This window comes from Pelophylax lessonae (genome assembly GCF_965119305.1).
Source record: "Pelophylax lessonae genome assembly, chromosome: 11".
Taxonomy (NCBI): Eukaryota; Metazoa; Chordata; class Amphibia; order Anura; family Ranidae; genus Pelophylax; species Pelophylax lessonae.
This window is the reverse complement of record NC_138778.1, coordinates 62,363,883-62,391,726: the sequence shown is the minus strand read 5'-3', so window position 1 is coordinate 62,391,726 and position 27,844 is coordinate 62,363,883. Positions and strand designations below refer to the sequence as shown.

The 27,844-nt window shown below is 42.2% G+C and overlaps 1 protein-coding gene across 4 annotated transcripts in view; it reads right to left on the bottom strand.

The window, feature by feature from the left end:
* The window catches only part of SEPTIN9 (septin 9), a 492,973-nt gene that overhangs the window by 30,058 nt on the left and 435,071 nt on the right, over positions 1-27,844 (bottom strand). For all 4 annotated transcript variants that reach the window (XM_082272025.1, XM_082272027.1, XM_082272026.1 and 1 more), the window contains 5 exons: positions 24,501-24,582; positions 19,978-20,115; positions 10,923-11,040; positions 2,756-2,851; positions 1,794-1,890 (listed from right to left, as the gene is read on the bottom strand). In XM_082272025.1, coding sequence (XP_082128151.1) covers positions 1,794-1,890; positions 2,756-2,851; positions 10,923-11,040; positions 19,978-20,115; positions 24,501-24,582 — 531 coding nt within the window. The remainder of the gene's footprint in view (positions 1-1,793; positions 1,891-2,755; positions 2,852-10,922; positions 11,041-19,977; positions 20,116-24,500; positions 24,583-27,844) is intronic.

The following is a 27,844-nucleotide window of genomic DNA, read 5'->3' as shown; positions in this document are numbered from 1 at the left end:
AACATATTAAAGATCCAGAGCATCCATAGAAGAAATAAGCAATGCAGCTATCAAACTAAAGTCAATACAGCGATTACAAATACCCGTAATAGAGGCGGGAGATGAGAAATAGAGGACAGAAGGAATGGGGGAATAATAAGAAGAAAAGGAAGAGATGAGAAGTAGGAAAAAGGGGGGGCGACATTGGCGTTGGGGTCTCACCACGTCTTAGGCCCCTTTTACATGGGCGGACCCTACCTGGGTCCGCCTGTCAGTTTTTTAGGTGGACCCATCCATTGCCCTCTATGGAGCAGCGGGTGTCAATGGACATGTACCCATTGACATCTGATCCTATCCTATCCCCTGTAGGCCGAAATGCAGAATCACATATATATACACGTGATTCTGCCCACAGCTGCTGCCCTGTAGCAGAAAAAGGGCTTTAGGGCAGTCAGCAAGTAGTTAAAGTCATAGCAAAGCTGGAGTTCGGCTTTAAGCTGCAAGACTGGGTAGGGGAAATGCTAAAAAGAACTTTTAAAATAAGATAGTCAATGCATTATATAATCAAATACTTAATGTGATACCAAACCCTGAAATGTTATACGTTCATAGTGCTGCAACCCACTTGCCGGATTCCATAGAGCCACTTCTGCGTGTGCACCTGCGACTGAGGCTGCGTTCGTGGACCCATGCATTCAATACTACAGGATGCCCGCAGCAGCAAGCCACTCCCTGGCTCCTCTCTCCTCCAACAGTTTAATAAACAGCAGCACAAATCTGCATTGTGCAAGAAAATAGCACTATGCTGGCGTGTTGAAGCGCTTTCCTACCTGGAAGTTTAGAGAGGCAGCGCAGAGTGCTCTATAGCCGGAAGCAGACAGCATTTCAAAAAAATAAATAAAATGTGCTGCAGAATGTTTACTGCCCTAAGAAGAGTGGATACAAATTGCAGCATTTAATACTACTTGAGCTAATCTGGAAAAACATTTTTCACATTTGCAGATCTACTTTTCTTTTCTCAAGGCACGGCTTGTGTTAGCATTTTGAAGCTAGAAAAGCAAACTCCAAATGCAGCCAGCACCCATCAAAAACATTGGGGTGTGCTTTGCCAAGATCCTCCCAAAGGCTAATGCTCAAGTAAACAGGGCCATGAACCAAATGTATAAAATAAACAGTTACCAAATGTGCACTTTACAGTGGGATTTTATTTATTTTGAGTCAAGATTACTCGGAAGACTAAACGTGGTCTTCCTGGCAGCGTTTGTAGCTGTATAAGAGCAAATTAGGCAAATTTCCTTAACCCACCTTCCTAGAATTATTATCATGATACAGAAACAAGTGAATTAGACACATGGAGTATACTCACTGAGTTAGGAGTACCTACCAATAATTATAAAGCCCCACCAACTTTTAAAGCTAAACGCAGGGCAAACAGCTAAATATATGAAGAAGAGATGATAAATGGTGGTTCTACCTGCCTAAACACTTGAATTTCTGTCCGTCCTCTCCTGGGATTTACACAGCCCTGCTAGACACCAAAGCCACCCTAGTGACCTCAGTTTTCCCCTAATGTGAAATAGTTTGGTCACCTCTCTGCCTCCAGCTTGTGAATAGAGGTTCGAAGCCCTTCCTGCTCCATTTTAAATTAGAACATAAAAATGTTGCCTTTTGATAACATGAAATGATTTTCAGTTCACATATACCTGCATACATTGGTGCTTTTTTTTATCTGTCTGGAGCTCAGCTTTAATACAATAGGTGACCCTATACAGTAAAGGCACACAAATCAAACCAGATAGCACTTGACAACTTACCTTCAATGGTCCCCCACTTGGTTTTCCGGCCCAGTATTCGCCTACCATTAATTTGGTACTCTTGGTCACTACCAACAACAGCAAATGGAATCATTTCCTGTGACAGAAGAGAGAAAGGGTCATTAGCATGATGAATGTGGGCAGTAGGCACAGCTACACGTATATAGGGGCGCGTATACATGTAGCTGCATGACGGGGAATGCCTCGGCTGCGAGTTATTGGCTTTGTGCAGAGACAGCTTACTGGCAGAATAAAGTGGGTTTGGACTAGGATCGGAGTTCATCCCTGGTGGGCAGGAATACAACTGAATGATTGTATTGTATTCTACCTATAAAGTGTGATACAGCTATCCAGGCAATAGAATGGATAGTATGATTGGATAATATTCCCCATTTTTACTCATTTTGATCAGGTCTCAGTAGCGTTGTTATATTTGAAAGTTACTTCTTTTGCAAGTGTGCGCTATCCTCTGTAGTTCTATATATATATATATATTGGTTTTTATAGCAGCACCAGCTTTAGAACTGCATGTTCAGGGTGTGCCCCCCCAACCCTTTATTTTTTATACATTCAGTCCTGACCAGACTCCTGGGGTAGAGCACCCCACTCTCCCACACCTGTACTTCGTTATCAGTGTCCACTAGTAAGCAGACATAGGAGGAGTCCCTGTATAGTGCAGTTCAAGCACATCTCTCCCATGTAAGGAGTAAGCATCTCCTATGGTTAAGAGAGGTTGGATTTATCCTTCATTTTATGGATAGTGTAGAACCCACTGACAATGGGGTACTTTGAAGCAGTGGTGGGCTTGAGCATGAAATGGCCATATGGTGGGACTAAATCCCCATTTTTACTCATTTTGATCAGGTCTCAGTAGCCTTGTTATATTTGAAAGTTACTTCTTTTGCATGTGTGTGCTATCCTCTGTAGTTATATAGGATTGGATAATATGACTGGCTACTTACTCTGATCTTTTCATTCACCAGCCGGTCTTCCGCATCTTCATCAAACTCCTTCTGAGGATAGATATCTATACCATTGTTCTGTAGATCTTGACGGATCTGTAAAAACAGAGGAAACACTCTTAAGCCGACCACAGAAACATTTCTTACAATATAATCTTTGGGGCAATGTGCTTGTTCTGGTTTGCTAAAATTATAATAACAATTCGTAGCCAGAAAACGTATTTGAAGAATTTGTTCCTTGCCTTGGTATCCATTCACATCCAGAGAATACAGGCAAATTCTTTGTATAGCTACTAGAAAAACTATAAGCATCTTAGGAGCACTTGATTAGGCGACATGCAATCCCTAATTAGCTGCCACAAGCTGAACTTCCTTGGGTATCACTTGACCTTCCTTATAATGATGAGCAAACCATCTGCAATATGGATTCCAGCAAATCAGAAGAAAATCAAACGGAGAAAGAGAATTCTGTTATGTGTTGGGCCAAGAAAGCATTCTTGGCACCATTCCCCCATGAAGTGCATGCATTTCAATGCACTGATGCAGGTGTCAGCCCATTTGGTTAGACAGACCATTGAAAATGATAAGGCTGCATTGCACTTAAAGCGCAAAATATAGATGCTGCTTACATTTCATACCACACAATGTGTGTTGTGCTGAGCTCTGGTGTGTTTTAGTGCTCCCGTGTTTTGGAGGTATGTGGGGAGCCAATTACAAGGAACGGCACCGTAGGCCCTTACGGCAAAGCAACAAGGTTTTGATTGATGGTGGTGGAGTAAGCAAAAGTAATGTTGTGGTTTAATAACAGATTTTTGTTGTGGTTTTATTGCTACTTTTCTGTTCTACAAAAGTTGCTCAATGTGTATAAATAGGACTGCGCAGTCCAATAAGCACTTAAGTTTTATTATGGTACTCAGTACCTGGGTATACACTGTGAGCTTTTTTTTTTTCATTCAACCAGTGGGTTTAATGAAAAAAAAAAACAACCTCACAGATCCCCGCATCAACACAAGCTATGTTGATGCAGAGATCTCACCCGTTGTGTGTTTGTATCCTGACAGCGGTGACTCCCCGTCATCAGAATACACAAATCAGTGCTGCAGCTACTGGCTGTAAGTGCTGATTGAATGCTGGTTTTCCAGCATGACCATTCAACAGAAACTGGTTGTTACACCGGATTCTGTTGAACAGAAATCGGTACACAAATACCGAAAGCCGGTCAGTTCAGCAGCTACATGTATACCCAGCTTAAGGGCTTGTGTACAAGGGCATTGTTTACTTGCTATTGATGTGCACATCAGTATCAGGTCTGTGAATCTCCATTTACCCTAATGGTACCGTATGGAAGATCCGAGGCTGCATTTCACCTGCATGTTCTTTTAGGGTAGATTTAGATGTGCGTCTAAATCTCCCTTACCTCTGAAGTCTGATCTGCTTTGGTGCTCCAGAGGCTGACAGGTGGTGAGGAAGTGATGTGACGTTTTAACCCCATTTTTGCAGACAATCACGTGTGCAAGGCATTCAGTTGCAGGGTGTTTGTGGTGCTTTCCCACTGAGCCGCGGTCATGAAGTAAGGCATCGCAGCCACAGCATGTAAATGCCCCCCTCTGCTGCCTATTGCAGCTTAAATAAGGGCAGTTGGCAGGAGGCAAATATGTGGCTCAACTGAAAATCTAAACAAGACCCTAGAGATGCATTGCAGGCAAGGATCAAACAGTCTTTTGTGTTTAAACTTGTGTTAAACTGTGCAAAGTTTGAATGTAAAAGCTTATGTTTGACAGCAATGACCATGTATACAAGCCCCAACAGACCTCTCTTTATCCGTAATACAAGTATGAGCGAGGATACATGTGATGAAGGGTGCGGCCAGATCTCTACGCCATTACAGAACACGGCAGTGGGAGTTCAGAAGAAGCATTTTGACTAAGAGGAAAAGGCATTTTAAGGCCTATTAAAGCAAAAATCAGTAAAGGACTACTGAGCCCAATACACTGGGACAACGTGATCATTCTGAATGGCACTCCAACCCACCTAGGCGAGAGTGTAACATACTCACCTCACAGTGCACAGCACCAGTGTAAACCATCTGTGCATTGTAATGAGCTGCCTTAAAAGAAAGAAAAAAGCGCATTTCTTTTTAACTGTGTGTTAAGGTGCTCTTCAAGCCCATTCATGGTGTGCCTTACTTATGTGCATGAATGTGATGCATAGCGTGGATTAAGTCCTAAAAATCATAGACAGCCGTACAAGACTGAATAGAAAACAAATGGTGTGAAACTTCAGTTGGCCTTTACAACTGTCAAGCCTCAAGCTGGATGAATCAATTCTTCTCAAATAGCATTTCTTAGAATTGATCATTTTATGAACGGATTTGTACACACACACAAGATTTACATTAGAATAGATAAACTTTATAATCCAAGAAAGTGTGAAAGATTTTTGATTGCAGCTGTTTCATTTGCCTAAAACAATATCCTGTGTATAGTCAAAGCAGCCGGCACACAGGAAGCACCAGTAATGCCTCTTCAACACTTACTTTATCAAGATCAGAAGAGCTCAGGAAACCGGTAACAGTATGTTGGTTAAACAAATTCCACACTGCTCGGCATGACAGAAACTGCAACAGCCGACTGACATTAGCTAAACTGACTATTCGCACACATTGAATACACAAAATGTACCTTTAAAGAAGAATTAAGTTCTACTTTTTTTTTTGGGGGGGGGCAGAAGTTGTTAACCACATTGTGCTAATATTAGCACATTATGGTAGACTACCTGTCAGATGATCTCCTCCAGCATTGTGCTGTCAGTGTTCCTGCTGGCCATGGCTCCTTCCATCTTCTCTCTGCCTTTCTTCCAGGGTCTGACTGTTCCGCCATTTTAATGACCGATTGAATAAGTCCAATCCTAATGGCACAGAGGGGTGCCACAAATGTATGGGGAGATGTGCATGTGTGGCTTAGTGCAGTGTTCCCCAACCTCCGGGCTGCGGACCGGTACCGGTCCGTGGATGAAACGGTACCAGGCCGCCCGAGGAACTTGACATTATTTTACTGTGGCGGCCGGGGGGGAGGAGAGCACTGCGCCCCAAGCCCGCCCATTGAGTGACAAAAGCGAATGAAAATTCGCTATTGTCACACGGATCCTCCACCTGGCCAATCCAGGCCGAGGAGGAGGCGGGAGGACTGAGGACTCGAGGAGACGCGGGGACTGAAGAGAAGCTGCCGTGAGGTAAGTGCACGGGTCTCGCAATGGGGGAACGATGGCATCTCTGCATTTATTGGGGGCAATGCTGTGGCACTCTGCATTTATTGGGGGCAATGCTGTGGCACTCTGCATTTATTGGGGGCAATGCTGTGGCACTCTGCATTTATTGGGGGCAATGCTGTGGCACTCTGCATTTATTGGGGGCAATGCTGCGGCACTGTGCATTAATTGGGGGCAAGCTGTGGCACTGTACATTGATGCCCCCCCCCCCCCCGGGCCACAGAAAAATTATCAAACGTTGACGGGTCCGCGGCAATAAAAAGGTTGGGAAGCACTGGCTTAGTGTACAATAACCCTGACAGGCAGGGAGAATTAGTTATGACCTGTCATAAAAGTCCTACCTGTCAGGAATTTTTTAGGTTAATTACACTTTAATAGGGTAAGTTCCCCCCAAAAGTGATATTTCAGTTTTTGCTAGATGATAATTTAAAAGAGAAGTTCACCTTTGTGAACATGTTATGCCCATATCAAGGGTGTAACACGTAAGATGTTCAGCATCTGTCCACACAGTCGCGTCATTTATTCACAGAGTTCTGTGAATTCAAGAACTACAAGTACCATCAGCCTTTGCGGCTGGCGGCTTGTAGTTCTCAATGAACTACTAGGGCACTAATGAGCGCTCTAGGTAGTTTTTGATCCTCCCTTCATAGAGTAACTGCCTACCTATATCAGAGGTACATGCAGACCTCTGATACAATCAGCTGGAGCCTGACATTGAACCCACAATCTGCAGCAATGCTTTACAGGCTCTTAAAAAAATTATATTAAATGCACATTTTTTTACCAAAAAAAAAAAAAGTGCATTTATTTTCTTTTTTTAAAGGTGAACTTATCCTTTAAACCAACTGACAGTTTCTTATATCTCTTAGGGGACTCCATTTAGTTCCCAGGTATTCACACTTGCTGTGTTCATTATGAAGCTTTCCCACTCTCCCTGCTGTATTTCTTATTTTAGATTAAAGGAGAGATTAGCAAAGTCCTAGAACACCCAATATTTCCAGGCAGACAGGAACAGAGTAAAGAATTGCTGCAGTTAAATATTGCTCTTCTATTGCCCAATGCACATAAGAATTCATGGCCTGATCAACCCAATAGGCTCTACCAATAACAATCACTTTTGAATCAAGAGTGGAAAAGAATCCGCGCTTAGGATAATATCGAAGGGAGGGGGTAGAAAAAAGCGATTGGCTGCAGCCCACTTCAGAATATAACCCACTAGAGATTATATTGGATATATAGAGGAAAAAAGAAGAAGTGCTTGGCGCTGCCAATATATGCGTTAGAAGTGTGGAAGGTAGAAACTAGTATAGACAACACAGATGTCACAAATATTATAAATATTATGCACGTTTGAAAAAATGGATGTTAGATAAATAAGTGAGGTATTAAATGAGGTAAAAACAGGAATAAAGTGTAAGAGCATAAAACCTAAAACCCAATATTTAAATGTATAAAAGTAAATAGGTATGCAAAAAATGAATAAATACAAAATGACATATACATCCACGATATACTCTTGTAAAAAATATGTATATATAGTGCCCTTCAAGTGAGGGTGAAGTGGTGGTGTTAAAACAATAAATAAATATATAAATTCAAAAATGGTATTATAGTGCAGTGAATATTGGTGATATGTAACACAGGTGTATAAGTGATAATAAAAAGGTAAAGTAAAAAAAATTAGTAAATATAAGTTATTTTAAAGTGACTTGAGTGACCAGAAAGTGACGTGTGCAAAAAAGGAATAGATACCTCAATCCCAAGCCTGGGAAGAGAGAGTGCCCAATATGGTTCCCCAAAATGACAATGGGGTGGGCCACAGATGGAGGAAAATAAATCCAAAAAATTAATAATAGAAAATGCTGAAAAAATATAAAATGGTGGCTAGGTGATTGTTACACAAAATATCTCAAGATCAATAGTGTGCTAGTGAAAAAATGCGCAAAGAAAGTGGTCAAAAATGCATAAGAAAAAACATCCACCGAGTCCTTAAAAAGCGCATAGAGGTATAACAGTCCAAAATGGTGATGAGGTGCCAAAATCACAGGTGCGACCGGTTGGATGGTTCTTAGAGTGAAGACTATGGTGCTCCCCTATTCAATGGGTCCGGTGCTCCCCTTTCTAGTAAATACCGAGCTTACCAGAAAGTACTACCCCTACAGGGGTAGAGCGCAGGTCGATATTTGTAGGGATCGCTCCCAAAGCAGAGGGGTCCGGTCACCTGGTCCACTTCTAATATTCCAATTGCCCGAGTCACAACTACTTGGCGTGTTAGTAGGGGTGTTCCAACATTAATGCTCCAACCAAGCCATTCCAGGACATGTGTACACATGTCCTGGAATGGCTTGGTTGGAGCATTAATGTTGGAACACCCCTACTAACACGCCAAGTAGTTGTGACTCGGGCAATTGGAATATTAGAAGTGGACCAGGTGACCGGACCCCTCTGCTTTGGGAGCGATCCCTACAAATATCGACCTGCGCTCTACCCCTGTAGGGGTAGTACTTTCTGGTAAGCTCGGTATTTACTAGAAAGGGGAGCACCGGACCCATTGAATAGGGGAGCACCATAGTCTTCACTCTAAGAACCATCCAACCGGTCGCACCTGTGATTTTGGCACCTCATCACCATTTTGGACTGTTATACCTCTATGCGCTTTTTAAGGACTCGGTGGATGTTTTTTCTTATGCATTTTTGACCACTTTCTTTGCGCATTTTTTCACTAGCACACTATTGATCTTGAGATATTTTGTGTAACAATCACCTAGCCACCATTTTATATTTTTTCAGCATTTTCTATTATTAATTTTTTGGATTTATTTTCCTCCATCTGTGGCCCACCCCATTGTCATTTTGGGGAACCATATTGGGCACTCTCTCTTCCCAGGCTTGGGATTGAGGTATCTATTCCTTTTTTGCACACGTCACTTTCTGGTCACTCAAGTCACTTTAAAATAACTTATATTTACTAATTTTTTTTACTTTACCTTTTTATTATCACTTATACACCTGTGTTACATATCACCAAATATTCACTGCACTATAATACCATTTTTGAATTTATATATTTATTTATTGTTTTAACACCACCACTTCACCCTCACTTGAAGGGCACTATATATACATATTTTTTACAAGAGTATATTGTGAATGTATATGTCATTTTGTATTTATTCATTTTTTGCATACCTATTTACTTTTATACATTTAAATATTGGGTTTTAGGTTTTATGCTCTTACACTTTATTCCTGTTTTTACCTCATTTAATACCTCACTTATTTATCTAACATCCATTTTTTCAAACGTGCATAATATTTATAATATTTGTGACATCTGTGTTGTCTATACTAGTTTCTACCTTCCACACTTCTAACGCATATATTGGCAGCGCCAAGCACTTCTTTTTTCCTCTAACAATCACTTTTGGGTGGACTGGGAGTTTAACAAGCCTCATACTGGGTCTGTCTTTGGCTGAAAAAACTTGCACAGGTTAACATGGCAAACACACAGGAAAAATAAATCTGTGCATCCTAGCCTATTTTCACACGTTGTTTTTCAAGTTAAAATCAGTATATTTTGCTAGAAAATTACTTAGAACCCCCAAACATTATATATATATATATATATATATATATATATATATATATATATATATATATATATATATATATATATTTTTAGCAAAGACTCTGGAGACTAAAATGGCGGTCGTTGCAATATTTTTTGTCACGCTGTATTTGCGCAATTTATTTTGAGAGAATACATTTCACTGAATTAAAAAAAAAAAAAAAATAAACAGTAAAGTTAGCCTAATTTTTTGGTACATTGTGAAAGATTATATCACGCCAAGTAAATAGATACCCAACATGTTACGGTTAAAAATTGCGCACACTCGTGGAATGGCGACAAACTACGGTACTTAAAAATCTCCATGGGCAACGGCTTTTTAATTTTTTAACGTTTACCTGTTTAGAGTTACAGGGGAGGCCTTTTTCTAGAATTATTGCTCTTGCTCTGATGATCGCAAAGATACCTCCCTTGTATGATTTGAACACCGCTTTAATTTGTGGGCACAACTTACGTATGCGTTTTCTTTCGTGCGCGCTTTATATATTTTTTTTCCAATTTATTTTATTTAATTTTTAACACTTTTAAAAAATAAAAATCCAATCACTTTTATTGCTGTCACAAGGAATGTAAACATCCCTTGTGACAATAATAGGCAGTGACAGATACTCTTTAAGACCTTTCACTGCACTTAAAGTATTCAAAACGCCGAAATCAGCATTTTTGAATACGGACATTGGCAGCCGAGTAAACTGGAAGTGACATTGGTTCCGGGTTACATGGTCAGAGACCCGGTACAACCACTTCTGCAAGCTGAAGTAAAGGAGGTGGTTAAACTAAATTAGGTCTAAGTGGCAACCTACAGCACCTTTTGGACGTGTGTTGTGGTGCAGCGTGCTACCAAAAATAATGTGTGCAGATCATGTCTGTTGGAAGATGCATTGGGGTACCAGGCTGAATGAACTGCACTGCACTAGACTTATGCAATAGGTGTTGCGCTAATGTGCACTCTACCACAAATACATGGTGTGAACAGGCCCTTAGATATACCTGCTGGTTGTTTACATTAGGGGGCTGTAAGCCTGCCAACATCTGCTCTTCACAGAAATAAGTCTGTTGTGAAATTTGAAGACACATTCCTCCACAATGCCTATAACTAGAGAGGTGAATGGGGGCTTGTATGAAAAGCATTTTCCTGTTTGTTCAGAATACCTTTAGTGTGTAAAGTTTGGGCAGGGGTTCACTTTAATATACAGGAAGAAAAAACAGTGTCTGACTTTACTGATAAAAGCCACTTAATGATTGCCACTAGTATAAGATATGGAAACTTACTCTCTGTTTAAAAAAATCTCTTTCTTCTAAGGTTAATGTATCTGCTTTGGCAATGACGGGTACAATATTCACCACTTTACTCAGGCGTCTCATGAACTCGATGTCCAGTGGCCTGAGTCTGTAAGACAAAAACATTTGAGGCAAGGTTAATAAAACTTTTGCACCACCCTCCTATAAAGTCATATAAAGAGCTCAATAAAGGGAACACAATCTCTGCAATGAAATCTCTTTATGAGTCAGATTAAATCTATGCAGCTTTATAGAACATGTTTGATTGTCTCTCAGGATTTGAATCACCCAGCAACAAAACAGCCAAAACCTTGCAACACCATGGCTCCAGAGCCAAAAGTTTAGGTTTGGAAACAGCATGCTCAAAGAAAGGAAAATATCACAGGGTAAATTAGCAAACAAAGCCAAAGTGGCCAAATTAAGCAGTTAAAGGACACGGCAGTCTTCATGTTAGGAAAGAAGATGTATGCCATTTATAAGTAATTTACATGGATGTAGGATACTTGCATCAGATGCGTAAAATAGGTCAGCGTTGGCAGCTGATCTGCAATAGCCCTGATGCTGCAAAGGAAGACAGATGGGAGGGAAGAACAGACCATGTTGCACAAGTTAAATGTTGTAAAAGTTCATCATTGCTGTGGGATCTAACTGCTGAATGATTTGGTGTGGGATTTGCATGCTATCAGCGCAGATGCTCCTGACACAGGAGGAGGAGGTACACAGCAGAATTGTGGTTAATTAGAGTCAATGCTTTAGTTTAGGGGTCAGGTTAGGTTAGTGTTCGGCTTACAGCCGACCTAAACTCAAAAAGAAAAGGTTTTCGAAGTCATAGAGAACATCTAAAAGCAAGATGTGCCTAGGCAATACCCTTTTCAGCAACCTTCATTTACATTTCCTGTGTTGGCTGCCCAGATTGCTAATCAGAAGTGCTCATTATTAGGTGTTTGGACAGCCATGCAGATTAATGTGCAGCGGATATGAACTCGGCAGCACTGCTAAAAGCAAAACCATGGGCAAACAGCTAAATACACAGTAAAAAATAAATGTTCTACAGCAAATCATGTGAATTGCACACGTTTCTCCAACTGCAGAGTTGACTAGTTCCTGATTAAAGTTCAACTGCTTTTTCCTCTTGCCCATCCACCGAAACAATGACCGGAGGTGCCAAGATTAAGGTACCGAACTCCCGCAGCAGAAATAACCAAGAACGGAGAGTAGAATCCGAAGGATGGAGCAGGATTGTATCAAGGGGAGCTCAGAGCTGCCAAAAGCACATCCGGTTACATGTCCCGCTAGCCACGCCCCCGATTAAAGTTCAACTGAGTCATCTGTTTAAATCAGCTGAATATAGCCCAGGTGCATCAAAACAAAAAGGCGTTCAATGTCCTACAGTTCTTTTTCTACAACAGCCACAGCCCGAGTAGAAAAGCCTGTCCTCTGCCAGAACCATCTCTATGGGAAAGTAATGATCTCTCTGCAGAGTCAGCCTGAGCTGTCTAATTAGAAGGGAGAATGAGCTTTGTAGAACCCTGAACTAGAAGTCTGACTCAGTAGAAGACGTGTCTGGTTGGCATGGACCGGTTTTTCTACTTCGGTTGTTGCTGCTTTAGAGAAAAAACTGAAACATATAGCAAAGTACACCTGCAATATATTTAGTTGGCTTAAACGGCGTTCACTTGGGCTGTAAGGGATAAGATAACACGTGCATTACTCAGGTAGTGGCCGACACGAATGCTGGCCATACACTAGCCGAAAAATTGTTCGAAAATCTGTCATTTGGTTCGTTCGTTAGTTTTTTGTCCAGTTAATGGGCACAAATAGAAAATCGGTTTTAACTTTTCAGAGATGAAAAATCGAAGGAATAGTTTGGAAAAATCTGCTAAATGAACGACAAAATTGAAAGGTTAATGTGTTTCTCGCTCAAACTATTTTAACTAGGTATATGTGACAAAACAAATGAAAAAAAGGAATTCATTTATGTCCATTGAACAATTTATTGATCAAAATTCGGTCATTACATGATGGCACAATCGTCTGCTCTTACGGCCAAGTGTTTGCTTTTCGAAAAGGAGTTTAAACGATTTTTCGTATAGTGTATGGCCAGCAGAACCCACCCCCTCCTGGACTAAACTATACTAGAACAGCTGCACCTTTCTCTCAGCGTGCATGTGTGTGATATCTTTTTTGCAGTGTGTGTGTGTTTATTTTTTTTTACACACATACTGTATATAGCCATCTATTTCTTTCTCTTTCACAATTCAGTGCAATTCATTCCAAAATTGCATCCAAATGACATTCCTTCGCGCCTTCTAATAGAGGGGCTTGCAGCAATAAGCATTGTGGTGCGGTGAGCCGCCCAGAAAAAATTATATTTATACACACACACAGCTCAAAAAAATGAAAGGAACACTTTGAAAACACATCAGATCTCAATGGGGGACAATATCATGCTGGATACCTATACGGATATGGATTGGGTAATGTGTTAGGAACAAAAGGATGCCACATAATTTGATGGAAATGAAAATGATCAACCTACAGAGGGCTGAATTAAAAGACCCCGGAAATCAAAGTGAAAAAATGATGCAGCAGGTTAGACCATTTTGCTGGAATTTCAATGCAGCAACTCAAAATGGCACTCAGTAGTATGCCTGACAACAGCGGAGCATGCTCTTAATGAGACAACAGATGGTGTCCGTAGGTATTTCCTCCCAGATCTGGACCAGGGCATCACTGAGCTCCTGAACAGGCTGAGGTGCAACCTGGCAGCGTTGGATGGATCAAAACATTTTGTCCCAGAGGTGTTCTATTGGATTTAGGTAAGACGAGCGTGGGGGCCATTCAGTGGTATCAATTCCTTCATCCTCCAGGAACTGGCTGCATACTCTCGTCACATGAGTCCGGGCATTGCTGTGCACCAGGAGGAACCCAGGACCCACTGCACCAGCATAGGGTCTGACAATGGGTCCAAGGATTTCATCCTGATACCTAATGGCAGTCAGGGTGCTATTGTCTAGCCCAGGGTTTCTCAACCAGGGTTCCATGGTACCCTAGGGTTCCTCCTGAGGTTGGTCAGGGTTCCTTGAGAAATGGGCAATTTCTGCCTCTCAGATAAGTTCCCAATGACGCCATTGTACCTTTTAGCTATCTGTAAGGGGGTAATTCTTCCCAATGATGACAAGAGTAAGGAGCATTCTTCCCACTGACTGTCACACGAATGTGTTATGAGTTGTGGATTTTAAATTTTTAGCAGGGGTTCCCCGAGAACAGAAATTTCCTCTGTGTTAAAAAGGTTGAGAAAGGCTAGTGTAGCCTGTAGAGGTCTGTGCGTCACTACATGGATATGCCTCCGCAGACCATTACTTACCCACCAACAAACCGGTCATGCTGAACGATGTTAAAGGCAGCATAATGTTCTCCATGGCTTCTCCAGACCCTTTCACGTCCGTTACATGTGCTCAGGGTGAACCTGCTCTCATCTGTGAAATGCACATGGTGCCAGTGGCGGACCTGCCAATTCTGGTGTTCAATGACAAATGCCAATCAAGCTCCACAGTGCCGGGCAGTGAGCACAGGGCACACTAGAGGACATCAGGCCCTCAGGCCACCCTCATGAACTCTGTTTCTGATTGTTTGTTCAGAGACATTCAAACCAGTGGCCTGCTGGAGATCATTTTGTAGGGCTCTGCCAGTGATCATCCTGTTCCTTCGTGCACAAAGGAGCAGATACCGCTCCTGCTGACGGGTTAAGGACCTTTTAAGGCCCTGTCCAGCTCTCCTAAAGTAACTGCCTGTCTCCTGGAATCTCCTCCATGCTCTTTAGACTGTGCTGGGGGACACCGCAAACATTCTGGCAATGGCACGTATTGATGTGCCATCCTGGAGGAGTTGGACTGCCTGTGCAACCTCTATAGGGTGCAGGTGGTATTGCCTCATGCTACCAGTAGTAGCCAAATGCAAAACTAGTAAAAACGGTCAGAAAAGAGGAGTAGGGAAAAAAATCTCAATGGCCTCCACCCGTAAAACCATTCCTGTTTTGCAGGTTGTCTCAATGTTACCCATCTAGTGCACCTGGTATTAATTGCATTAACACCAAAAGCAGCTGAAACTGAATAACGACCCCCTCTGCAACTTCACTGACCAGATCAATATTCCAGGAGTTTGACTTGATGCTATACTCTGATTAAAAAGTGTTCCTCTAATTTTTGAGCAGTGTGTAAATATATATTATATATATATATATATTATATATATATATATATATATACACACACACATACATACATACACACACACACAAATCTTCTCAAAGTAAAAGTGTGCCATGCAGTTAATAAGATTAGTGACAGAGTGAGACAAAAACAAGCCTAAACACAACAGTATAATGTTCTCATGCGTCACTCTGTGATATACAAATACACTTTTCCCTCCTTATAGATAAACAATACAGGATAAAATGTACAGATGTCTTAATGGAATTGTGACAAGATCATAATCCATTAAATCCTCTATGCTGCTCGAATCATTTCAGCAAATTTTGCAGCACCTTTAACTTGAGACTTTACCTTGTAGATCCACTTGTTTTTTTTTTTTAAGATTGTGTGTATCTTGACCTAAAGAAAGCATACCTCCACTCTTAAATGTAAAGGGGGAGCATAATACTTTAAATAACATTGTGGCTTTCAGCGCTGGAATTCTGGGTTCACAATTAAGCAGGGCCCTAAATGCATAAAGTTTGCATATTCATTCAATATTCCAGTTTTTTTTAACTGCCCTGTTAAATATTTATTCCAAATTCATAATTCGGCACTTATTGGAATTATATTATATTCACAGCAAGCTTGCAAAATATATGTGATTTTATGATTAATCATAGTATTAATACAGTATGTGTGAATGACCTTGATCCGGTGATTAACAATGAGATTCTTCATCTGAGCTGAGACAGTAAAATGTCAGATAATTCTGGAGTATGTAGCTAGTTGGAAGATGACATATAAGGTATCTGCCGGGATAGTATGTCATGGAAGTCAAGAATAGGATCCATGTGTATATACATATATTAGTTTAAATAATGTTAGTTAGGACTAGTGTTATCCCAGTCATAATTAATAGTATTTGTATGTATTTACTTAATGTTATTCAAGTCATATAAGTTGGTTATATGTGTTACTTTTGTAAGCTATGATGGTTACATGGTTTAACATGACATCAGCCACATTAGACGTTACAGGAATAGGGTGTTACATGTGGGCTTGTCAATCAAAGATCCACATATGACTTTATGGGCTTAGTACCTCCTCTTGTATAGAATAACTGAAGCTAGCAGAAATTATGGATGCCATACAAGGTTTGGAGTATGGAAAGATCATGACGTCTACATGAAAGATAAATTGTCAAGCGGTTTGCACACTCAGACTCAGACTAGAACACACAGACACTCAGACTAGGAAAGATCACACATATCACATCCTCTCCACACAATTCTATTCATAGTCCTTTTTTACAACCTAAGCAGGTGTTTTGCTCTCTGAAACCTAGCAACGTCATTTCCTGCTTCTAACTAGATTTGACTTTTTACACTCAGGACACTGAGGATCACACATGTCTATACAGCCATGTCTTCAAACTGAACACATTTTTCCATGAATTACTGTTTTTATTCCTCATATTTTTACCTACACTGAACTAAACTGTTATACCTTTTACATTGTATTGTTGATGCCAAGTGTGTTTGAATAAAATCACACTTTGTTTTTGAATCAGTCTGGCTATCAATGCTAATTGTCCAGAAACGCCTAAAGAGATTAGAATATTAGAGATATTCTATATTTGACATGCCCCAAAAGCGATTCTGAATAAGACCGCCAGGGATATTACATTCTCAGCTCTCAGTGAAATACATGCATGCACATTCCATGTAATGGCTCAGATTCAGAGAATTTTAAATGCCTAGTGGCATAAATTAACCAGTTCCAGGCCGCCCACCGCATATATACTGCAGCAGGGCAGCCCGGCTGCGCAAATCAAGTACCACAGGTTTACTGACTATATCACCAGGTGAAAATAAAGGAAAGAAAGCCTAAAAAAAAGGAAAAAAATGCAGCCATCACATCCAAGAATCAGTAATCTGCAATATAATAAATGTTTGCTTTTGGGTTTCATACAACTTTAACCAGTTGCTGTCAGCCAAATTTTTTATATTATATATATATATATATATATATATATATATATATATATATATATATATAAAGTGATTCCAGACCTCCTCCTGCGGGGGGTATATGCGCCGGCAAGCTGCTTCTACTGGGATAATTCAAAGCAGGAGCTGATCTGTGGGTGCCGGACACTAAATGTTCTCCAGCACCTGCCAATCATCAGTAAAACACAGAGAACTAAAAGATATGCCTATATAAACAAGGCATATCTCAGTTCAGACAGGGAGAAGGAATGGATTCTGTTGCCCTACAAAGCAGGGACTAGAATCCATTACTTCCGCTAGTAAAAGCGGCACACAATTAACACACAAACACTGGCAAGGCACACAGTTAACCAGGGATCCTCAAACTACGGCCCTCCAGCTGTTGCAGAACTACACATCCCATGAGGCATTGTAAAACTCTGACATTCACAGACATGACTAGGCATGATGGGAATTGTAGTTCCTGAAAAACTGGAGGGCCATAGTTTGAAGACCCCTGCTGTAGATGTTAACCCCTACCCAGTCAGTGTTATTAGTACAGTGACAGTGCATATTTTAACTGATTACTGTATTCGTGTCACTGGTTCCAGGCATAATGTCAAAAGCGTCAGTGTCAGAAGGTCTGCTGCAACATTGCAGTCCCCCTTATAGGTCGAAATATATTGATCTATATATATATTCCACAGTTTGTAGATGCTATAGTGTTCTCGTTCAATACACACTTATTGGAATTTTTTTTACCTATTTTTATCTATTTGTGGGAAATAAATGACATACATTTTATTTGGGTACAGTGCACAATTGTCAGTTAAAGTAATGCAGTGCCGTATAGCAAAAAGTGGACTGGACATGAAGGGGGGGTAAATCTTTTGGAGGTCAAGTGGTTAAAGGTTAACTTGCGGGGAGGAAGCAAATAAAAAAAAAATATAATATAGTATAAACAATTGTAACAAAAGTCATATTGTATTTGAATGTTGTTACCTTTCCTTTTTAATCTGCAGCGCTGTCGTCTACTGTGAAATGCAATATGGCTACCTGGAGGCGTTTTATACACAGATGGTATACAGAACACCCCCTAGATATGTCATTTCCTGTTTGTGTGATTGGCTCACTGATACAAGTCAGATTTTGGTAAACCCAACAACAAAAATGTCATTTTTGGCAAGATGCAGATCTTGCCACTTTCCTCACTAGAGCCCTACAAGATTCATAATTATAAAATCACTTCCATACAGATTCACTCTGGACACAGACAAACCGTTATTTCCTCAGAACAACAAAAGGCACGAATCTGCAACAAAGTTTGTAAAAGCCCTGCAATGTACACAGATCACCCAGAGGGGAGAGTTTTTTTTTCTCAAAGCGGAGTTACACTTAACCACTTGCCGACTGCCGCACGACTATTTACGTCGGCAGTCAGCCCCTCACAGGCAAAGCGATGTAGGGCTACGTCGCTAGCCTGTAAGGGTTTTGGGAGCGAGCGAGCGCGCGCCGCCGGATGTGCGCTCCTGCTCCCGCTCGGTCACGGACCCCCCCGCGCGTGTGCCCGGCAGACCCGATGTCCACCGGCACTCGCAATCGTCCATGACAGCGGGAGAAAGGCAGGCGGCTAGTGTAAACAAAGCCGCCTGTCATTCTCCCCTGTGTAAGAATGGTGATCAAACGGTTCTACTATGTAGGACCGTTGATCACTGTTCTTACACATCAAGCCACAGCCAATCACAGTTAGAAACACGCCCCTAGGACACACTTAACCCTCCCTCTCCAATACAGTTAACTCCTTCACTGCCAGTGTCATTTTTACAGTAACAGTGCATATGTATAGCACTGATTACTGTAGTAATGTCACTGGTAACCCCAAAAGTGTCAAAAATGTCAGTCAAGGGTCCGATCTGTCCGCCCAAATGTCGCAGTCCCGCAAAAAAAAAAAAAAAAAAAAATTGCAGATCACCGCCATTACGCGTTAAAAAAAAACAACAACAAAAATGACAAAAATCTTTCCCTTTGTTAGTAAACGCAATAACTTTTGCGCAAACCAATCAAAATACGCTTTTTGCGATTTTTTTTACCAAACATATGGTAAAAAAAAAAAATTGGCCTAAAATGTTAAAAAATTTAGATTTTTACATTTTTTTGGGGAATTTCATATAAAAAAATGTGAAAAATATTGTTATTTTTGCAAAATTTATGCTCTTTTTTTGTTTATAGCGCATGATCAAAAAATCGCACAGGTGATCAAATACCACCAAAAGAAAGCTCTGTTTGTGGGAAAAAAGGACGCCAAATTCGTTCAGGTACAGCGTTGCACGACCGCGCAATTGTCCGTTAAAGTCACGCAGTGCCGAATCGCAAAATAGGCCCTGTTCAGGAAGGTGGTAAAATCTTCCAGGGCTTAAGTGGTTAAAGATCACAATCACACTGGGCCTCCAGGTTCTGTGCATCCAATCCCAGCTTTTTCGTGTGTCCGGAAGACACAGGTAATCCAATCCTGCTGCGTGCAACCTGTCAAAGCCTGTCACAGGCTGAAATATGAAGATATTCTTCGTTCCATGCACACGTCCCAAAAATCGAATAACACTTAATACACAATCCAGCTGAAGTGTATTAATTTCAGCCAGTTATACAGTGACGGGCTGCGGGAAGTGGGGCTGGATACTGCACCTGCGCCTCCTTGACGCATGAAAAGCACCAGGATTGGAGGCACAGAGGAGTACGTACGCACCCAGGTGATGTGATACAAGCAGATGAATTTCATGAGATTTATTGGTGCAACTGAGCTTTATCCCTGGAGTATAATAAAGAATATTTAATAACACTACACATTTCCAAAAAGTGACTTACGAGTGTCCTGTGGCCGGAATAAAGTATATACAGCAGTGGACCCTGGTGTCTGGAATTCTCTTCTTACGGTTGATGTTCACCTCTTCCTGTAGGTACTTCTCATACTGGTCATTAATGAACTTCATAATGGGCATCCAGCTACAGAGAAAATTGCATTGAATAAATGAAATAAATATAGAAAACATATATCCAAGACATTTTATAAATATATACAAATTTAAAAAAAAATTATTTGGTAAGCCATCTTTTTAATAAAGAACATAAAAATAATTATTTTATCAAGCCTGTTTTGTAAAAGTGCCAAAATATACCATTGTTCCATGCTTATCAAGATGTTTCACACTAAAAGGTGGCAACAATGAATCAATCTAAAGAAAGGAAACCCCCTAAAAAGGGTGGGACTTTAAGGGTAACTAGTAAAGATCTCTCATTAGAAAGATAGAATTGAATAAAATATACAGTTTATTAGAACAAGTGTGATTGTAAGGGGGATCAACCAAATAAATTGTGATACAATCTAAATACTGGTACAATACAGTTACAGATACATAGCAGAGTCCAACGCGTTTCGAGATTGTGTAGTACAAGAATCTTCCTCAGGGAGTCTGCCCGTAGGTATCACACAAGAGAAGCATAGAACAATAGGGCAATTGGACATTTCTGAATAAACGATCAGATCCAGCAGTGTATATATGAACAAAAGGTTCAAAAATATAAGGATTCTAAAAAGAAACCTAAAGAATATGCAAATTCCCTATTGTAGGGGAAATACTGATGCCGGTTAAAACAAAAAGGAAATCATATCAGATATCGCCCCGGCACGGGTGGTAGCGTTTTACCCCCTGGAACACCCGGGGTTCAGACATGGAAATCCCACAAACCTAGTAGGGGATTTATCCAGCTGTATATAAAAGTATTGATATGGATGACTTGATATACAATATGTATGTTATTATATTTTGTTTTTGTTTTCTTGGACTTATTTTTGGCATGTGATTATGCTTTCCAGGAAGACATGCAGACTCCCTGAGGAAGATTCTTGTACTACACAATCTCGAAACGCGTTGGACTCTGCTATGTATCTGTAACTGTATTGTACCAGTATTTAGATTGTATCACAATTTATTTGGTTGATCCCCTTTACAATCACACTTGTTCTAATAAACTGTATATTTTATTCAATTCTATCTTTCTAATGAGAGATCTTTACTAGTTACCCTTAAAGTCCCACCCTTTTTAGGGGGTTTCCTTTCTTTACATTTCCCAAGGGATTATGGTAACACATTATCTGGAAATTACCTACATACTTGTACACAATGAATCAATCTACCTGCAGGAGATGACTGTTACCTTATCTGGACAGTGTAGACGGATATAAAAATGATTTACGTCTGTGGGTACTCTACAACCTCTTCAAATGCCTGCCCTCTGATTGGTCTGAGAAGATCCAATAACAGCATGCTAGTTCATTCTATAATTCTAGAAAATTACTGTTTTTTTGGTTGAATCTTCCAATTATCTCATGTTTAGGGGTACATGAAGTAGAGCTCCAGGCAAACAGCTAGGTTCACCGATAAAATACATACATGGGAGCAATGTTCTGTCTGCCAGAAGAGGGGGCCTGATCTTTCTCTGCTGCACTTTCACTTCCACTTACAGGTCTCCTCCCCACCCACTCCCTGTGACTGGACAATGAATGAAGAATCTGCACAGAACTCATGTGGCCTTGCACTGAAGCACACCTGAATGGCTCATTTTGCTGCTTCTCCCTGCCACTCTGAGCTCTGCTGTACAGGGGCTGCAAGGAGCGGATACCAAGTAAAGCTCAGGTTCTTGCACTTAAAAGCAGAAAAACATTCTACATTGCAAGTAGAGATGCACGATTTTGGTTAAAATGAGAATCACAATTTTTTTTGCTTAGAATAAAGATCGTGATTCCCTCATGATTTTCTGCATAATTACATTTTTCACATTATACAAAAAAATTGGGCTAACTTTACTGCTTAGTTTTTTTTTTTCATTGAAGAGTAATTTTTTTCCCCAAAAATTACGTTTGAAAGACCGCTGTGAAAATACAGTGTGACCTAAAATATTGCAACAACCGCCAGTTTATTCTCTAGGGCAGGGATATGCAAACTGTGGCCCTCCAGCTGTTGCAAAACTACAAGTCCCATCATGCCTCTGGGTGTCATGCTTGTGGCTGTCAGAATCTTGCTATGCCCCATGGGACTTTTAGTTCAGCAACATCTGGAGGGCCACTATTTGCATACCCCTGCTCTAGGGTCTCTGTTAAAAAAATATATGTAATGTTTGGGGGTTCAAAGTAATTTTCTAGCAAAAAAAAAAAAAAAAAAAGGATTTTTGACTGACCGTAAAATCCATTTCTCTGATGTTCATTGATGGACACAGCTCCTCATCTTCTTGACTATGTGGGTTATACTGCCCCCTACAGGAGTGGGACACTAGGCAGAAAAGAACTTGACTACGTCTATGGGGCAGTCCCAGGGGGTATACTCCCACTCTCAGAGGGGTGGGTGCTGTGTCCGTCAATGACCATCAGAGAAATGGATTTTACGGTAATTCAAAAATCCCATTTTCTCTTTCGTTCACTGATGGACACAGCTCCTCATCTTCTTGACTATGTGGGACGTCCCAAAGCAGTGTCAAACATGAGGGGTGGGAACAGCAAGGAAAAATACCTCCCAAGGCTAAACATAGCCAACCAGGTACCTGACCCATAATGGAATTATCCAGAATCACTGTCAGTCTGATTCATCTGGAAATGGTTGCAGCAGAAGCAGCTAACCGTTTGCAAGGTCCATCCGTGAGGACAAATAGTCCGTAGCTGCCAGGTACACCCTGATTGCCCGAACCACATCCAGGGAATGCAAGGCAAATTCTTTAGGATGCTGAAGCCTGGGACACAGGGAAGGCAACACAATGTCTTCATTCAAATGAAAATCAGAGGCGACCTTTGGAAGGAACGACAGACATGGACGAAGTACCACCTTATTCCTGTGAACCACCAGGTAAGGTGAACGACAAGACAGCGCCACCAGAAGTAATAGCCACCAAAAAAGCCACCTTCTGGGATAACGTAAGCAGGGGAACCTCCTGAATATTTTCAAAAAGAGGCATCTAGAGAACTGACAACACCAAATTTATATCCCACGGCGGCAATGGAGACTGCACTGGAAGAGCCAAGTGCTGAACTCCCTGGATAAAGGTACGCACCAAGGAATGTGTGGCCAATAGACGTTGAAAGAGAACCGCCAAGTCAGAAACCTGCCCCTTGATGGTACTCAAGGCCAAGCACTGCTCAACTTACCATTGGAGGAAAGCCAAGTTCCGATCCACCAAAAAGGAGCGAGGGTGAACCTCAAGAGACTCTCACCACGCAATGTACGTCTTCCAAGTGCAATGGTAAATCTTCCTTAGAGGTAGATTTTCTAGCCTTTAAGAGTGTAGGAATCACCGATTCAGACAAACCTCTATCCTTCAGCTCCTGGCTTTCAACAGCCAAGCCGATAAAGCCAGCGACTGTAAAGCAGGATGGAAGATTGGCCCTTGGGCCATCAGCTCTTTCATGAGAGGAAGTCTTTAAGGAGCATCGGCGACCAGGCGTACCAAGACCGGCGAGGCCAGTGTGGAGCCACTAGAATGACCGGAATTCCTTCTGCCTCGATCCTGTGCAGGAGTCTCTGCAGAAGTTTTAGAGGAGGAAAGGCGTAAGTCAGATGACACCGACTCCAAGGAGCCATTAAGGCTTCTGTGGCATCGGCTAGAGGATCCCGAGACCATGCCACAAACCTCTGTACTCTCCTGTTGAGACAAGAGGCCAACAGATCCACCTCAGGAGTACTCCACCGGAAACAAAGCTAACAAAACACCTCCGGATGAAGTATCCATTCCCCCTGGTCCAACGCCTGTCGACCGAGATAATCCACTCGCCAATCTTTTACCCCTGGAATGTGTACAGCAGAGAGGGCTGGAACAAAATGTTCTGCCCACCTTAGAATACCGGCTACTTCAGATTACAGCTAAGTATTGGGGCACGTCTTTATAACTGAGAATAGGGAGCAAATGGATTTTAAAAGTCCGCTTCTGACTATAGGTCTGTGTTAAAGACAAAGTCTGTTTCTTTCTACAAACCACCCCCCCAAAAAGAAGAATCAGTGCAAACTGTATCCTCATCCCACCTGCTGCCTGACCGCTGTCCAAGCAGGTATTCACATAAGCAAATCTACGTTTTGTTCCTAATTTCACTACTTCCCTGAGGTTGTTACCCACCCACCGAGAGCGCCTCTGTGGTACCACAATGAACACTCTCATTGGACTATGGGCTAGCTTAAGTAACTCCAGCTCTAAGCAGCAAAGTGAAACCAGAATTAGAGGAAAAACAGAAAAATTGTTCTGGTCAATGATGGTAATAAGAAGCACCATATGGAGCATGTTATAAGGGGTTTTGCATTTGATTCGTTTAAAATGGTAGACAGGTGCACTTTAAGAAATGGTTAACTTACCAGTTTTCATTATTAATGTGGTCCCCAAATCCAGGAGTGTCTATGACTGTCAGTTTCATCCGAACCCCCTTTTCTTCAATTTCTAAAAGGAAATCACAGGGTAACACATTAAACATTTGTAGTTTATGATTTCAAAAAGAAAATCTGATTGCTTGATATAGGGTCATGGAACATAGCACTCATCACCACCCTGTCCTCTGTTATACTGAAGCCTGTTTGAGAGAAACATCATACACAATGTTCTGCTGTCCTTACCTGTATCCCCAAGGGACCTGCAGTTTTGCTTTACAGTTTTATTTATTCATACCAAGTTTATACAAATGTATCCATCTTACTCACTTCTAGAAGCTATTTATTTCAAAGAACAGAAGTGTGCAAACCTTGAAGCGTAACTAGAACCTTCAGGGCCCCAGTGCAAGAAGCCAAGAAAGGCCCCCTTTCCATCCGAGCTTCAGGCTTGCAGTTCTGGGAGGGCGTTCATGGACATCCTCCCAGAATCCTGCCTCATGTGCCCCCTGGGGTGCGCATCCGGCATGCTCTGTGACTGCTGTGTCTTTCGGACAATCACAGTGGCCCTTTATCATGCGATCAGCTGATCACGTTAACAGACATGTCAGTTATCAGCTGTGTCCGTGTGAGGAAAGGAGAGCCGTTAGACAGCAAAACTGTCAGTACATTGTTTACACTAATGATTGGGGCTCTCATCATCAGTGTCCTGATTATCAGTGCAGCTACATAAGTGCTGCCTATCAGTGCTTATCAAGGCTGCCCATCAGTGCTCATCAAGGCTGCCCATCAGTGCTCATCAAGGCTGCCCATCAGTGCTCATCAAGGCTCCCCATCAGTGCTCATCAAGGCTGCCCATCAGTGCTCATCAAGGCTGCCCATCAGTGCTCATCAAGGCTGCCCATCAGTGCTCATCAAGGCTGCCCATCAGTGCTCATCAAGGCTGCCCATCAGTGCTCATCAAGGCTGCCCATCAGTGCTCATCAAGGCTGCCCATCAGTGCTCATCAAGGCTGCCCATCAGTGCTCATCAAGGCTGCTCATCAAGGCTGCCCATCAGTGCTCATCAAGGCTGCCCATCAGTGCTCATCAAGGCTGCCCATCAGTGCTCATCAAGGCTGCCCATCAGTGCTCATCAAGGCTGCCCATCAGTGCTCATCAAGGCTGCCCATCAGTGCTCATCAAGGCTGCCCATCAGTGCTCATCAAGGCTGCCCATCAGTGCTCATCAAGGCTGCCCATCAGTGCTCATCAATGCTGCCCATCAGTGCTCATCAATGCTGCCCATCAGTGCTCATCAATGCTGCCCATCAGTGCTCATCAATGCTGCCCATCAGTGCTCATCAATGCTGCCCATCAGTGCTCATCAATGCTGCCCATCAGTGCTCATCAATGCTGCCCATCAGGGCTCATCAATGCTGCCCATCAGGGCTCATCAATGCTGCCCATCAATGCTCATCAATGCTGCCCATCAGTGCTCATCAATGCTGCCCATCAATGCTCATCAATGCTGCCCATCAGTGCTCATCAATGCTGCCCATCAGTGCTCATCAATGCTGCACATCAGTGCTCATCAATGCTGCACATCAGTGCCCATCAGCAGTACTCTGAGCTGCAAGTGTCTCTCTTAAACAGCTCAGATTCAGAGCCTGCACTGACAGCTCCTCCTCCTTTGCACAGATATGAGTCAGCTGATCTGCTCCTTCTCCTCCCGCCCCTCTCCTATGTGCACTGCGGGAATTGTGAAGGTAAGCAGCTGAGTTTGATCATTCAGCTGCTGGGCTTCACACTTCCTGCGGTGCACACAGGAGAGGGGCGGGAGGAGAAGGAGCAGATCAGCTGACTCCTATCTGTTGAAGGGAGGAGGGACTGTCAGTACAGGCTCTGAGCCTGTGACAGAATGGACGGGCGGGACCCCTCCCAGTGAAAGAACGGGCGGGCAGGCAGCCCCCCCCCCCCCCCGAACAGTGGCAGAATGGTGGGCCCTCCCACAGTGGAGGAACTCTAGGGCAAAGCCACTAGTGCCACTGCTGCAACCCTGGCAGTCCTGCCACTGAGTGTTACTAAAACCACAACAGTAAAATCAGCCTGTATATGCAGTAAAGCATGCTGGTTATACTCACTGTGGAACCAAAGGGGTTAATCCTCTGCACTGTGTAAAAATGCTGTTTGATCCTGTCTTCTCTGATCCTTCCCCTTTTCCACAGTCCCCAAACCATCTCCTAATAGTAAAGAGCCTTGGGGCAATCTGCACATGCTCAGTTTGGTGTGTACTGCTAGAGCACAAGACCAATCAACACTGTCCAGACAGAGGGTCATGCAGACTAATAGGACAGTCAGAGGAGAATGAAAACTCCTCTAACAAGCTTTAACAAGACTCTGACTGCTATATACTGCTGATAAGAAAAAGGTATTTAGCAGTTTAGATTTACTAAAATAATTGCATTCCCATGTTCTGTGCACTGTGGGAGACCAGATATAGTGACTGCAGGGTCCTGGGTTTAGTAACACTTTAACTATGTAAGAAAACACAAATCTTCTTTTAGAAGGTGACACTGTCAGTTGCCTAAAAATATAGGGTATTACACATATCGATAACTCTTTTTGCAGGAGTCCACCACAGCCGCCCATAGCGATAGAGATTATATCTATATACAGGAGCAGAAAGAAGGCCCTAAGGCTGCATGCACATGGCCATTTTAGAACACTCATCTACTGTTTTGCCACGTAATTACGCATGTTTAAAAGATGTATAGAAGCACATGTGCATAACTCATTTGACTGCATATTCATTTACTCTAGCCACTAGAAAGAATTTATGTGTTTACCCATGTACTTGTGTAAATTATGCCAATAAGCTAGGGTGACCAGATGTCCCCGGTTTCCCGGGACAGTCTCCGGATTGAGGACATTGCCCCGGTCCAAGTCTGTCCCAGGTTTTCTCCCCGGATTCAGGGCCAGATTAATGTAGACAGGGCATCCCATGCTGGCTGAGAAACAGCCTGGTGGCTCAAATGCAGACGCAACCTGCTGGACAATCTCACTGCCACTTCAGCTGCTGTTCAGTGGAGGAGAGGCAGAGCCAAAAATTGACTGTGTGGAGGGCTGCTGAGAATGGGAGATGAGTAGATGGGGGGGGGGGGGGGGGGGGGAGAGAGTTTAGCTGTTGTGGGGAAGGGCTAAGAGGTGGCTGCAGAGGTCAGCTATGAATGTGGGGGCAGAAGTGTCCTCTGTGCACAGCAAACCTTGGAACCATGTACTCTATGCCTAACACCCTCCTGTATATTATATAGGCCTGTGCCAAGCGCTCTGTGTATTATGCAGTCCTGTGCCCAGCGCT